Below are 13,255 nucleotides of genomic sequence, written 5' to 3'. Positions count from 1 at the left end.
AGGCGCAGGATTTTATTGCATGGTTAGCCTGTTGGCCTGATGCTTCCTGAAAGGCTGACGGTAAGCCAGCAAGTGCCAGGGGCACATCATTGTCAAATTCCAGAGACATGCTACCTCCCCTGACCTGCTGGCAGAAAGCTTGGCCTTCTTCAGTGCTTCAGGTTTCTCACTGGAGAACACAGAGACAAAATGCTCTGGGAAAAATCTCACATAAGAGACTTTTCCTTCAGAAAGTGGTGAGGTTTCTCCAGGAGAGAAAAAGCAAAATCTGTTAGGTGAGCCTGTTTCAGCTACTCAGGGACAATCTTTCTCTGTAAAACTGGTCAGATTGAAGACTGAAGCAATTCTATGTTTCAGCAGGTGTTTAAACCATGCTTTTACTCCAAAGAGAAATGAGAAGAGATGGCAATGAATAATGGACATTTCTCTTTAAGAAATTCAATGCAAATAGTTCTGCATCTCATCTTGCTTATATAATGAGAAAACGTCCAGGTAGTGATTTGATAGGGTGTCATTCTGAGGAAATTTAAGGCATTAAAATAAAAAAAAAAGACAAATACCATTTGCACAAAACGATTAAAATAACAGATGTTATTATCTTAAGAGGTCTTCTTTAAGATAATATAAGTTAAGGCAGACTCAGTAGTCAAGTAATGCATTGAACACAACATTTAATAAATACCACTTGCAGTCATAACATTTGCCAGGGTTACAAAAAATCATCTCCTCTATATTTTCTTTAGTAGTTTATTTCTCACTAAGAGAGATAAAATAGAGCACAGGAAAAGTTAAATATTCTGTATTGTCCAATACGGTAGCTGCTAGTCACACATGGCCGTTTAATTTTAAATTGAAAAAGGTAAAAATGAAATAAAATAATTCAGTACCTCAGTGGCACTAGCCACATCTCAATGCTTAGAAGCCATATATTGCTTGTGGCTCCCCACTGGACAGCTCAGTTATAGCAGATTTCCATCATTGTAGAAGGTTTTGTTAGTCAGCCTGACTTATTTACTCTGATGTATAGGCAACATGCTACTGACATTTGTAGTAACTGCTTCTCAATTGAGAACAGGGAAGAATCAATTCAGGCTGCAATACTGAAGGCTTTGAGAGGACTATGGACTTATGGTTATTTTAATAGGTGGAAAAGAGAGTGTGGTACACATTCAGTAGAAAAAGAAATGTTTGAGAGTATAACAACATATCTTGGGTCAAGTTCTTCTAATTGACTTATGGGGAAAGAAAATGGAATGATGGGTTGACATGAGAGTGGTTGAGGGACTTGATTGTTAGGGTGGGGTGTTTATTCTAAATTTCATAATGACATGGAATATTTTGAGTAGGATCTTGACAGTCCCAGGAAAATGGTACCACCTAGCAAATAATTTTTCTTTGTGTGATTTTTGTATATAGACTGCCAATATTTAATATTAGCATACAAATGGGAGTTTAATTTATGCCCCATGTTTATCTCTAGAGTTAAATCAAAGCCTATTAGCAATGTATGTGTGTGTGTGTGTGTGTGTGTTGGGGGAAGGAGTACAGTGCATATGGATATTTATGTTACGGGATACAGAAGAAGGGTAGATATGGGAACTCAGTTCTTGACCTTTCATAGAAATTTAGGGAAACTAGGGAACAGTTTTTGGTCGTTTCACGGAGCTCTGGAGAATCAAGGTAGTGAACATTTTATTGAGAACTTTGATTCTTTCTAGAGTGTTCTTTCTGGTCAAGTGTTCTTTGTATGAATGGGAAGGCATTTTCACCATGTCTTGAAACACCCTGATTATATTAAGGCTTTAAGGTTGGACTTAGGTCAAATTGTGTCTTCTTAGATAACTGTCTATTGGGACAGAGAAGAGCATATTTAGAGCTTTCTTATTCCATCACCTCATGTTATTCACCATACCTATTTTTTCTTTCCTCCTTTCTACATCTATTAAGATCCTGTTAGGTGAGATGATACTGAGAGAAACAATACACAAATCCTTCTACCAAGAGCTCATAGTCTTTTGTGGAGATGAATATGTAAATGAAGCCAATGCCGTTACTGAGTGGAAATAACCACAACAGGGCTGTGCACATAGTATTAGGAAGTGTGGAAGAGGTGCACAGGGCAGCCTGGGTAGTCTGGTTGCAGGCATATCTTCACAGAGGAGAAGATACATGATGTGGACCTTGGTGGAGAGAGGCTTATAAATTCACCCTGTAGAGTATGTGTAGAAACGTGACCCACAGGGATGGAAGATTAAGAACAAAAGGAAAAGGTAGAGCAAACTGTGAATCTAGGGAAAGAGTCAGACTTTGTTTCCTAGCGTGTTCCTGGGACAGCACGAAGGGCAGGCTTGGGGTATACATCTTTTTATATACACCCACATAGCAGGCTAAGTAGCAGGTGGAGAAAATGTAGATATTTGCCTATGTGACTCATATGGCTTGGGAGAATCTAATTCTAAGAGAGTCTAAATTGTCTTGACTCTTACCATCTGGCTGTGGATTACAATAAAAGTAACACCAAGAAGAGTGATATGGGGAGTCCAAATCAAGTTAGTTTAATGTTCTCAAGTGCTTTTGTTCTAATCTGCTTCTCATACAATCATGGGAATTTCTGCTGCCTTAAGAATGACATGCTACACTGCCATTCTCTGTGCCAGATTGGTGCCAAGCATCTTGTGATTACTTGGGGAGAGTTTATGAAGAAACCTGAGCCCTTAAAAATCACCCCAGGGAGAAATGATAGCTTTTAAATTTTTTTTTTCCAATTACACAAGTTCTTACTTTGTTGGCTATGAAATGACAGCATGCTTTTAGGGAAAAAAAAAAAAGAAAAAGAAAAAAGAAAAGAGAACAAGAAAGTCCCAGTATTAAACAAGAAGCAGGGCTGGGCAGCAGTGTCTAGGAACAGAGCCACTGGAGTTCTCTCATTTTCTCTATGAGTCAGAGGCATTCTCCTAGGAAGCTTATTTCTTTTTTCCCTTGTATGATAGGATGAGATCCCATGAGTTGTAGCATGGAGAAGCAGGCAGAGGATGGACTTCGGAGCATGACCTCAATGGAAATACTGGCTCTATGGCTTCCCAGCTATGTGACCCCAGTCAAACAGGGATTTTCATTTTTAATTGAGGAATGATAATGCCTTCCTTATAAGGCTGTTATATGAGATAGAGATAATGGGACCAGGGCAATGCCTGGTCCTGTTGCTCACTTAATACATAGTATATAAACTACTAATAGACTTTTTGAGTTTGTCTCTTCTGTCTCTTCTTCCTTGGTTGACTGTGAGCTACTCATTTCTTTTTTTTAAAGGAGAAAATGTTCGTTCAATTTTGTCCCTTTGGGATCCTGGCCTTTAGGCATTACTTTTGTAAAGGGGAAACAGAATTCCCAGAGATAGTGTACTTTCTAGGGTAGGAGGTATGAGTGTCATAGATAAATGAAATAATCCCTGATGCAGTAAATTTTACCAGAATCTTGGCAAGTATGCTCCTATTATAGAAATTAGCTTTCATTTGATGGTGAGATAGCAAATACTCAAGGACTGTATTTTGCTAATGATCTCAGTTAACTGTTGGAAGTAAAGATGAAATAGTAAATTGTTTGCTCAGAGACCGATCAATTAGTTCACAGAATGATGTAGGCTCCTTGTTTATGTAAAGAACTTCTTGTTCATCACTGGTCATCTAAAACAGCATACACACAGAGAGAGAAAAAAAGGAAAAGACAATTTCAAGCTGTAGAGTATTCTAAAGATTTTTCTTGGTACAAATACAGTCTGAAGGTGAGAGAGAGAGAGAGAGAGAGAGAGAGAGAGAGAGAGAAAGAGAAAGAGAGAAAATACCCTGGCATTTCTGATTTTTTTTTTTTAAATAAAGAGTTGAGCCATACAATCAATGCATGTTCATTGGCTTCTTCCTCCCAACCTCAGGTTTAGAAATTTATTACCCTGGGATTATTTCTTATTTTATGGTTTGACACAGCACCTATCTTATACTGATGTTCAGTATGTATTACATAAGAACTAGCAACACTGACAATACCACATCCAAGGAGATTTTGAAATAGTGGAGGAGGAAGTGAAACCCAAACTTTTCTGAAGCTGATCCAGGGAATACCAAGCCCAACTGATGTTCTCAGGTAGGGGATATCTGTCATCAAATAAGTTTGGAAAGATTTTGCTACAGCACCTTTGAAGAATGAAAATACACATGGCATATTAAGGTCTCTGTGAAATCTTGCAGTGGAGAAAATTGCTTAATATTGTTTCACTGAATGTTTTTAAAACTTGTTTGAACACTGATTCTTTTTCAGTATAAATATATATTCATATCCCCTGTAGCAATGGTTGAAATGCATTTTGGAAAGTGTTTATGAAGGGGAATACAGATATTATTATATTATACAATATATTAGATATATACAATCTAATAATCATGAAAAAATCATCTTTATTCAGTTACAATACAATTTTTAAATCACAAACCCTTTTTGTGGTTGAGAAATTCCCCTTTGGTGTCAAAATATGGATTGGAAAGTACATAGGCCTTTTGAGACGCTTTAAAGCATAGTTTAATTATTGCTTCTTTTTCCCTTTCTACTTACCCTTGACCTTGTCTGGCCTCTTGAGACATGTGGGACTATCCTCTGTATTCTAAGAGACAGAATGCTCTTGAAGGTTATGTGCCTATTTGAAATTTTATCCCATTTCAACTGGTTCTGTATAAAACCATCAGCCCTTTACAGGTGTTGTAGAAATCCATTTATCGCACTAAATGAAAACCTGTAACAGTGCATGCTTAAGTAGCATCGTTCTGTATAATACTTGGTAAAACCTCATGTGTCTCTTAATTGTAAAGGGAGTGGTTATTTGGGAACTGTTCTTCTTTTTAAGATAAATAAATTAAGATGCACAGATGATCAATGACTTGCTCCAAGCCCCAGCGATAGTCAAGGTGTTTTTGAGATTAAAGCACTGAAGATTTTCTGGAATGGCAGATTCCTAAGCCACATGCATACTAACTCCATAGCTTTACCTCTTTGACATCAAAAATAGCCTTCAGAGAGGATTATTTTGTTTTTTTCTGTGAATGTCATAATTTTTCTAAAGCAAGCAGCCCTTCTTTGGTGTGCCAAGGATTTTTTTATGGTCCTAATTGATCTCTATTCCCCCAAAGGGTTCTGAATTATGCAAGTGTCTCAAGTCTTAACAAGCCATCCCCACACAGCTGTGCAATGGAAATGTTCAACAGAAAGGTATTCACTTTGGTCTAGGCAAGGCCCTGGCTGCTCCCTGGAGAGACCCAGATCCAGGGGAGCAAGTTCTGGGCAATGGTGGTTAGGGAACCCTGTCTGGCCCATTTCTGCCTTTTCTCTCCCATCTCCTTTCCCGGATCCTGTTGACAGGGAGGATCTAGTCATGGCAGACCCTCTACCCATTCTGTGCTTGTATTGTTCTGACCCCCAGCTGCCAGTATTCTTTGTTCCTGAATGGAGCATTTAGATTCAATCTTGGCTGGTGGTGGCCTTGGAAAGAACATTTTCTAAGATTGCTTTGGTTTTCTTTCAAATAAACTTCTGCAAGCCCGGACATTTCTGGCATTGCTGAAACGTGGGTGATTTATTCTTAGAGGCTTAAGTTAGGATTTTTTTTCTAAAAGGAAACTAACAATGTGAGGTACATTTTAGCCACTGGTTACAAAAGATAGCTTACTCTGCCCTTTCTTAGAAAAATTCGAAACTCAAGGCCCCCTCTGGGTAAGGTCTGTTTCCTATTTGGAGACACTCAATCCCCTGGCTCCCTCTACTGGTAAACGACCTCCCTCCCCATTCATTTGGGCAGCAAGGGATTGGAACAAAGCAGGAGCTGGAGGGGGCAGTAGTCATTTTGTTAAACCAGGAACTGTGGATCCAGTAGCATATTTTTTGCTGCGGATCCCTTTCCTTCCCTCATTCCTCCAACCTCAACAATCTTGGCTCCCTAAAGTCACAAATTCTTAGCTCCATCTAGTGTCTCCCTTCATGAACTTCTCGGCAGTGTCTTCTGTCCTGCCTTTTACCAAAAGGCGGCTTGTTGAGATAGAAAGAATTGATGACTGACATGACTCCTGGACTTTAACTCTGGGCAAGTGCTAAGTATAGAGCTTTAAAGCAATTAGATAATGTACAGTCATCACTTTGAATTTATGCACCAAGTTTGGGCTCATTGTTAGAGCATGTGTGGCATGATACTTGGAGAAACATACAAGAGGACTTCAAAAAATTCATGGAAAATGCATTACATGCAGAACTATGCATCAATTTCAAATAATTTTGGCACCCAAATGAGTACCTTTTCATTCCATTTTCCATGGAATTTTTGATGTACCCTCATTAAAAGGAGTGATGGCTGGCAAACGGGCTCCAGGATCACCACATTCTTTAGCCAACACTTAAGATTCCCAGTCCTCTTAGTAAACTGAAGGCAGCTAAGGCTTAACCCCTCTACTGCTGGGTAGTGAAAGTTTGGTGGAAGCCAAGTAGTAGTTGTGCTACTATGCGAAGCCAGTATGGAGGCCAGTGTCCCAAACTTCCAGGAAAACAGCTGTTTTCTCTAGCTAACAGTGAGGCCTGCTGAAGTGCCCCAATAGCTTGGATATGTGGTGTTTCCTGGGGAAGCCAACAGCTGACTCAAACACCCAGGCCTATGGAGTTTGAGTTGGAAAAATAGCATATGAAGTGATTAATTGTCTTCAGTTTCAGCACATTAAATGCTCCAATGCCTGCCTAACTATCCCGTGATGTAAACACATCAATGGAGAGCTTAAGAGAGGCAGTCCCCAAGAAATGCTGACTTAAAAGAGTGTTTTCACTATGATGCTTAGTCATAGACTATGTAAATTTTACCATACAATAAATCAATTTCAGAAACATAATTACTGTTTCAAAGATATGCAAACAATTGTCAGGCATACTTTAGAGGAAAGTGAAGAAGCATCTGGGGTAACATCTGTTCACTTATTCAGAGTAAATTGTTTCCAGAAACAATACAAGAATATTATTTTTTACCTTCCTTACTTTCTGTACAAAAGTAACTTTATGTGTTACCAATAACTCTGTCATTACCTTAGCAGAGATCATTTTGACTACTTGACATCCATGAAGTTATTATCCTGGGTCAGAGTCAAGTCTAAAATGAGGTCCAATTACACAATGTATACATGGTCTGAATCATCACATAAATATGTACAATTGCTATATGTTTTTTTTTTTAAATTGAAGAGTTTAAAAAGAAGTGTTAAAAATAAAGTGAGTTCCAGTGAGGACTTGGTCCTTGTGGAAATTCAGTGAAGTGTTAAGAAGAGTTTTAATGGATGTAATCCTTATAAATTTTCATTTGTGGCATCCAGTTCTCAGGTCGCATTGTACCTAAAGATACCTGATGCAAACAGGAATTCATCTCCCAAACATTTGAGAAGGTCTGGATTCAGACAATCATAATGAAAACTTTTCTCCAGCACCTCAAATCTCGTGAGAGCTTCTCCTACTGTGGAGGAGGCATGTGTTATGTATTTCATAATTTTACAAGGGTGATTCAGAAAGTTTGTGGAAAGATACAATTAAGCGATAGGTTTATGTTAGTGCCAAAATTTTGGAACCTATGTAAAGCTTTTTCATAATATGCATTTTCCATGAACTTTTTGAAGACCCTTGTACATATTTATCATGTATAAAACTGTGCTACTATTTGTAATGTTCTTTTCTTTTTTTAATACATTCTACTTTTTAGGAAAGTTTTTGAATGTTGGGCCACCTAATCATTTTCCCTAAAAGCATGGATTCTGGTAGCTGCACCATACTATTTCTATTATGACTGACTCCTTGGTTACCCTCTCTCCTCCCATTACAACACATCTCATGCCCACACCTGCCAATCATTGTGTCCCTTATGTTTTCTCTGATTGTTCATTGTGCATAGGTTGCCCTTTCATTAATGATCTGGGAGTATGAGATGGCTACATTGGCAACATGTTTTGGGGTGGGAAAAGTAGAAGATCATGTTATAAATTATTACACATTAATACATTTCTGTCACATAAATATCAAGAAAGAGCACTGAATGGACCATTTGGCTCCATGACTTTCCACCTTTGGTGGTGCTACCTCCATCTACCCCCATCTAGGTGACCTTGGGAAAGACATTAATCTTTCTGACCTTTTCTCACCTGGAAGATTAATTTTTGTTACATTTAGCTCCAAGTTTCCTTTCAGTATTTGTATCATGTGACTCTCTAAGATGTTTTTAACCCCCAGGAAGATAGAATAGGTGCTAGATCAATTACAGTGCTTTGACATCTCATCTCAGCGTGTTTATTGGAGGCAAGTAGCACTGGCAAATAATGTTCCTTTTAGACATATGAATGAAGGTTGGGAAAAATGGCAATCTTTTTTATTTGCTGTATTTTATTTCAGGGAAGCTTGACGGGACTTTTCATGATGAGAAAAGCCGCAAGTGTGAGTCATGGTCCTCTAAAACAGTGCTCTATAAAAACTGAAATTTATTCCACTGAAAGAACAGAGAGGGTGGCACTGAAGGCCTGTGACTGCATCTGCCATTCCCAAAATGGGCTGAAGGAGAGAAGGGCCAGTTTGTGTTTTCCAGGAAGGACAAGAGAAGTGAGCCCAAAATCAATAGAGGACACTGGTGGTGAATCATTAGGTACGCTGACCTAATCACCTACAGCTGTTGCTTTTGCGCTTCTGCTACACTGACAAATTAGAATTCACTATTATTTTAGGTGACTGTGATTAGTTTTTGGGAACACTTCTGTTTTGTTCCCTTCAGTTTGATGCTATGCAATTCCAGCGACTCCGTGGATTTGAGTACCCAGTGCCCTCAGATTGTAGACATTCCTATCTTCTGTGACTCCTTTTAACCCCTTTCCTGCAAATCTATTTGCTTGACAGACTGTAAAGAATCTTTTACTTCAACCGGCACACACAGTTACTAAAGCAATAGTGGAATCTCTCCCTTGGTGCTGAAATGTGGTTAACTCTCTCTCCCACTCTTCACTCCTTCTGTCTCTCTAGAAAAGGCAAGTTCAGCAGAGCTATAATTTAGTACTGCAGGGTGTAAACTGCTGTTAATGACTACCAGGTCACTGGAAGATCTATTGCATTGCATTCTTAGCATTTTGCAACTTTTTAAAACATTCCTAGATGCTTTAGGTAGTGAGAGACCCTTTCCACACAGTGCTAAAGACAAAGATCTAAATCCCAAAGGGTCTCCATTGTCCCTTTAACCTCTTCTTCTCCTCTCTCTCTTTTTTTCACTCAATTGTTAGAACAATGACTTCTCACAAGATTACCCCAGTCTCAAGTTCTGTACCTTCCTTATATGTGCATTTATGGGGGATTGGTGAGAGAAGAAAGTGGCAGTGGAGGAAGGGAGAAAGACCTGATTCTCAGAAGGTTATCTGGAGGACCAAATTTTGGGAAATATGGCTATGAAGTTGTCATACCAAGGAGGGTGACCGTGGATATGATGGAATATATGTCAACTTTCAACACTTAACTTGCAAAGAATGGCCCAACACTGTACCCTTCCGGAGAATTAGGGTTGGCTTTGTTGATGTGACATACCAACTCATTAAAAAGATGTTTCAGGGTTATTATACCCATAATCAAGCTTTTTCAAAGTATAACTGACAAATTCCTGTGGGTTTTAATGTGGGGCAGACCTGAAATCACTTTGGTCTTTAGGATTAAGCTATTCCACTAGAGGAGGAGGACAGAGCATAAGGGCATGCAAAGATGGATCTTAATACACTGGAATTCCTCTCACTGACCTGAAAGTTAATACTTGGATAGGAGACTGCCAAGGAATACAGGGTGCTATAGGCTTTAAATAAGAAAAGAAAAGAAAAGAAAAGAAAAGAAAAGAAAAGAAAAGAAAAGAATAGGGAAGGGAAGGGAAGGGAAAGGAAAGGAAAGGAAAGAAAAGAAAAGAAAAGAAGAGAAAAGAAAAGAAAGGAAAAGAAGAAATTCATGAAAGCAAGTAAGAAAGCAAGCAAGCAAGTGAGCAAAAGGCCAAGGGCAGATGTGATTTTTGCCCTACCCCAGCCCCTCACACCCTACAGCAAGGCAGGCAGCAAGAATCTATGTTTTTTTTTTTAATTAAACTTTTATTTAATGAATATAAATTTCCAAAGTATAGCTTATGGGTTACAATGGCTTCCCCCCTCCCATAACTTCCCTCCTTTTGTGACTGGAATCCTGCTCTCTCCCTTCTCTTTGGGCACCTCAGTGATCTCTGAGCTTCCTTCTCAATTTTTTTTGTTCATCCCCATCATCCTGTTCCTGTTACTTTGTTTTGCAAGTGGAAGTCAGTTGACATATGCCTTCTGATCATGGAAAGGACATGATTTTGTAATTTTGACAATAGTGGAGAATCTAAAATTGGTAAAAAAGGCCATCAGTGTCGACAGAACACTCTCTGTGTGTTTCTGCAACAAGGGCAGCCACTGCTTCTTTTTGAGAGACATTAAGGAAGTGTTCAAGCCAGTGGCAAAGGTGTTGGATGTGTATGGCCATGAATCTGATTCTGGGCAGCCATAAGCCATATAATGGCAAGAAGAGGAGACTCGTGCTAGGTCTCCACACCTGCACAGAAGGGCAGTATCAGGGTAACGATAGGGAACTTCATCACTGATTTTTCTAATACCCTGTGAATGGAAGTGCCATTTTGCTCTATATGCACCCTATAGAGAAAGTATTTCTTTGTCTAGTAATGGTCCCTGGGAGAGTTAGACCATGAGCAAACTAAGATGATCTCACCTAGTTATTTAAGGGATTGAACCTGATGGCATATGGGGAAGGCAGTTCCTGTGAAATGGCTGGTTGAGTGGATTAACTCTTGGAGACTATTTTTCATCCTCTAATTTAGGAATAACAGGGGTATCTTTTACACTGGGAATATTTCTTCCCTCTCTTCCAGAAAAGATAACTTTCCTCAAGATAATCTGATGATCAAAGAGGTATATTTTCATCCTTGTAATAATGGGCTTGAGTCAGGCATAGCACAAAGGAAGAATTAGCTTGGACATACCACAAAATTGGGGCCTTGTCTCATACCTGTGCTCTTGTCATGGTTGATTAACCACTTATCTCAGAAATGATGCAAGCAATCTGTCCTGTGGTGCAAGATAAAAGATATTTTAATATGCTTAGGTCACATACTAGGTTGTCCAATAGTAATTTCATATCATTTTCTTAAAGGAAACCACAATCCTTGCAATATTTTTTCCAATGAGAAAAATGTAACATGACAGAAAGCTTTAGGTATCATTCTTTCATTTGAATAATAGTATGGAAATCCATACACCTCAAATAGAAGTGTAAAATATCTTTGTTATTTCTTCTGATGTTCAAAAGATAAGGAGAAATGGTTCAGAAGACCCTCACTTACGTTTCTAATGATTCAAGTTTTTTTTTTTTAATTATTATTAAAGGAACTTCTTTTACAGCTTGGGTGAGTTTTTCCTTTCATGTTCTACATGCAACTATATAAACAAACGAAGAAGAAGGAGGAGGAGGAGAAAGAGGAGAAGGAGAAGGAGTAGTTGTCAAACATTTCGCCTCTTTAACAACCTTAAGGGCTAAAATAGTGGTTTTGGGAGCTTGGTTTTGCCTTTGCTAAGCCAGCTTGTGCATTTCCCCAGAGGAAACATTTGAAGAGAGTTTTTCTCCTACATGAGAGAGTCTCATCACACAACCCAAAGATTTTGATGGCGAACGTCATTCACCAAGTGTCTGCTTTTACAGAAGTAGCTGTTGAGTATGTTTCTCCTTCACAGGTGCACAACACTCATTCTGTCCCAAGAATCTTAAGAGATTCATTTTTTTAAAGAGTAGCATAGACACAGGATATGTCTACGCTAATCTGATGCCAATCAGGTAGGTTTTAACTTACTAGATGAATTAAGCCCGGTGGCCGGTAGGATTAAAACTTCTAAAGCCTTGCTAGCTGATCTCTCTGTACCACCGGTGATTGTGCACAGAATTATGGTACAGTCTGGCCTGTATTTTTCTCATACTGTGAACTTATTGAAACGCTTTATGTTAAGGTGTGTGTACAGAAATTCACGAAGTCCTTTTACGTAGTTTTTCAGTTCCAGCACAGTTCCCATTTTAGGTCTCAGGGAAAAGAAGGCTTTGGGGACAGCACACTCGGCCCCAGCCTGTGAATTTGGATTCGTTCTTTCCTATCTACCAGCCACCTGATTCCCGTCGCTGTGTAAAGGGCACCCGTTCACATAATTTTTTCCAAGTGCTCAAACCTGGAAAGATATTTTTCTGAAGGACTCACAGAGGCTGTCTTGGGGGTTTGGGAAACATCGCAAAATTATTAGCAGACCTTTGGGCTGTGCTATTTTTAGGAAGCTAATTGTGTTCTTTTAAAGTTCGTCTTTGACAACGGGACAGAGTTCTCCTTGCCCGCACTGATACGTGAAACACAATGAAAACGTCAGGAAAACACCCCCAAACACATACATTTTAACCTCAGTCACCGTCAGCAACACGGGGGGAAAAAGTGGTTTTTAAAAAAGAAAAAAGGCTTTTGCGATATTTATCCTGCTGTTTCTGCCCCAAAGGAGCTTTTATTTTACCGTTCAAACAGAAGTTTGTTTTCAAACCAGTTGCTACTTAAGAAGCAGCTGATCCAGCATCCCTAAGCAGCTGCTCTAAGCAAACTGGCAGCGCGGTGACCAGACAGGACTTCCTCCCCGGCAGCAGCCCCTCATCGGCAGCTGCCCGCACATGTGTGGTCTTACCTTGGGCACGTAAGGTCGGGCAGAGAGGCTCGCGGGCTCCCACGGAGAGGACCGGGGAAGGGCTCTGATCGGCGCCGGGTAACATGCACTTGGCTTTTATGCGCAGGTGGGAGGAGTCGCTCCTCATAGTAGGTGGGCAGGGAAGGAGTGGCGGGCAGGGAGCCCCGGGAGGAGCCGGACACTCTTCTCTGGGGAGGGGCGAGAGGGCAGAGCCGGTAGCCCGCGGGAGGGAGGAGGGGGTCACAGCGCAGGAAGGAGTGGAATCCGGAGCGGGGCGGGGAGCGGGCAAAGAGAATGGGAGAAATAGGGACAGGGATCTAGAACACAGCTGGAGAAAGGTGGGGGAGCAAAGGAGACAGAGAGGAGACGAATATGCAAGCAAGGAAGGGGGAATTGCATTATTGTCTTTTTTTTCCCCCTTGCATGACCCTTGGGGATCTGGTGGA

The 13,255-nt window shown here is 40.0% G+C and overlaps 1 protein-coding gene across 6 annotated transcripts in view; it reads right to left on the bottom strand.

Annotated features, from left to right (window-relative positions):
* COL8A1 (collagen type VIII alpha 1 chain) overlaps positions 1-12,964 on the bottom strand; it is a 603,924-nt gene extending 590,960 nt beyond the window's left edge. The window contains exons 1-2 of one of the 6 annotated variants that reach the window (XM_062206852.1): positions 12,810-12,964; positions 11,110-11,168 (exon numbers count right to left, since the gene is read on the bottom strand). In XM_062206852.1, coding sequence (XP_062062836.1) covers positions 11,110-11,124 — 15 coding nt within the window. In that variant the 5' untranslated portion in view covers positions 11,125-11,168; positions 12,810-12,964. Of the gene's footprint in view, positions 1-11,083; positions 11,169-12,809 lie in introns of those variants that run through there. The other 5 variants (XM_062206814.1, XM_062206819.1, XM_062206843.1 and 2 more) reach the window with 5 other exon arrangements.
* Between the last annotated feature and the right edge of the window lie 291 nt (positions 12,965-13,255).

The sequence above is a fragment of the Lepus europaeus genome, chromosome 2, assembly GCF_033115175.1.
Source record: "Lepus europaeus isolate LE1 chromosome 2, mLepTim1.pri, whole genome shotgun sequence".
In the NCBI taxonomy this organism is placed as follows: domain Eukaryota; kingdom Metazoa; phylum Chordata; class Mammalia; order Lagomorpha; family Leporidae; genus Lepus; species Lepus europaeus.
Note: the sequence above shows the minus strand (reverse complement) of the source record. Positions and strands in the feature narration are given on the sequence as shown.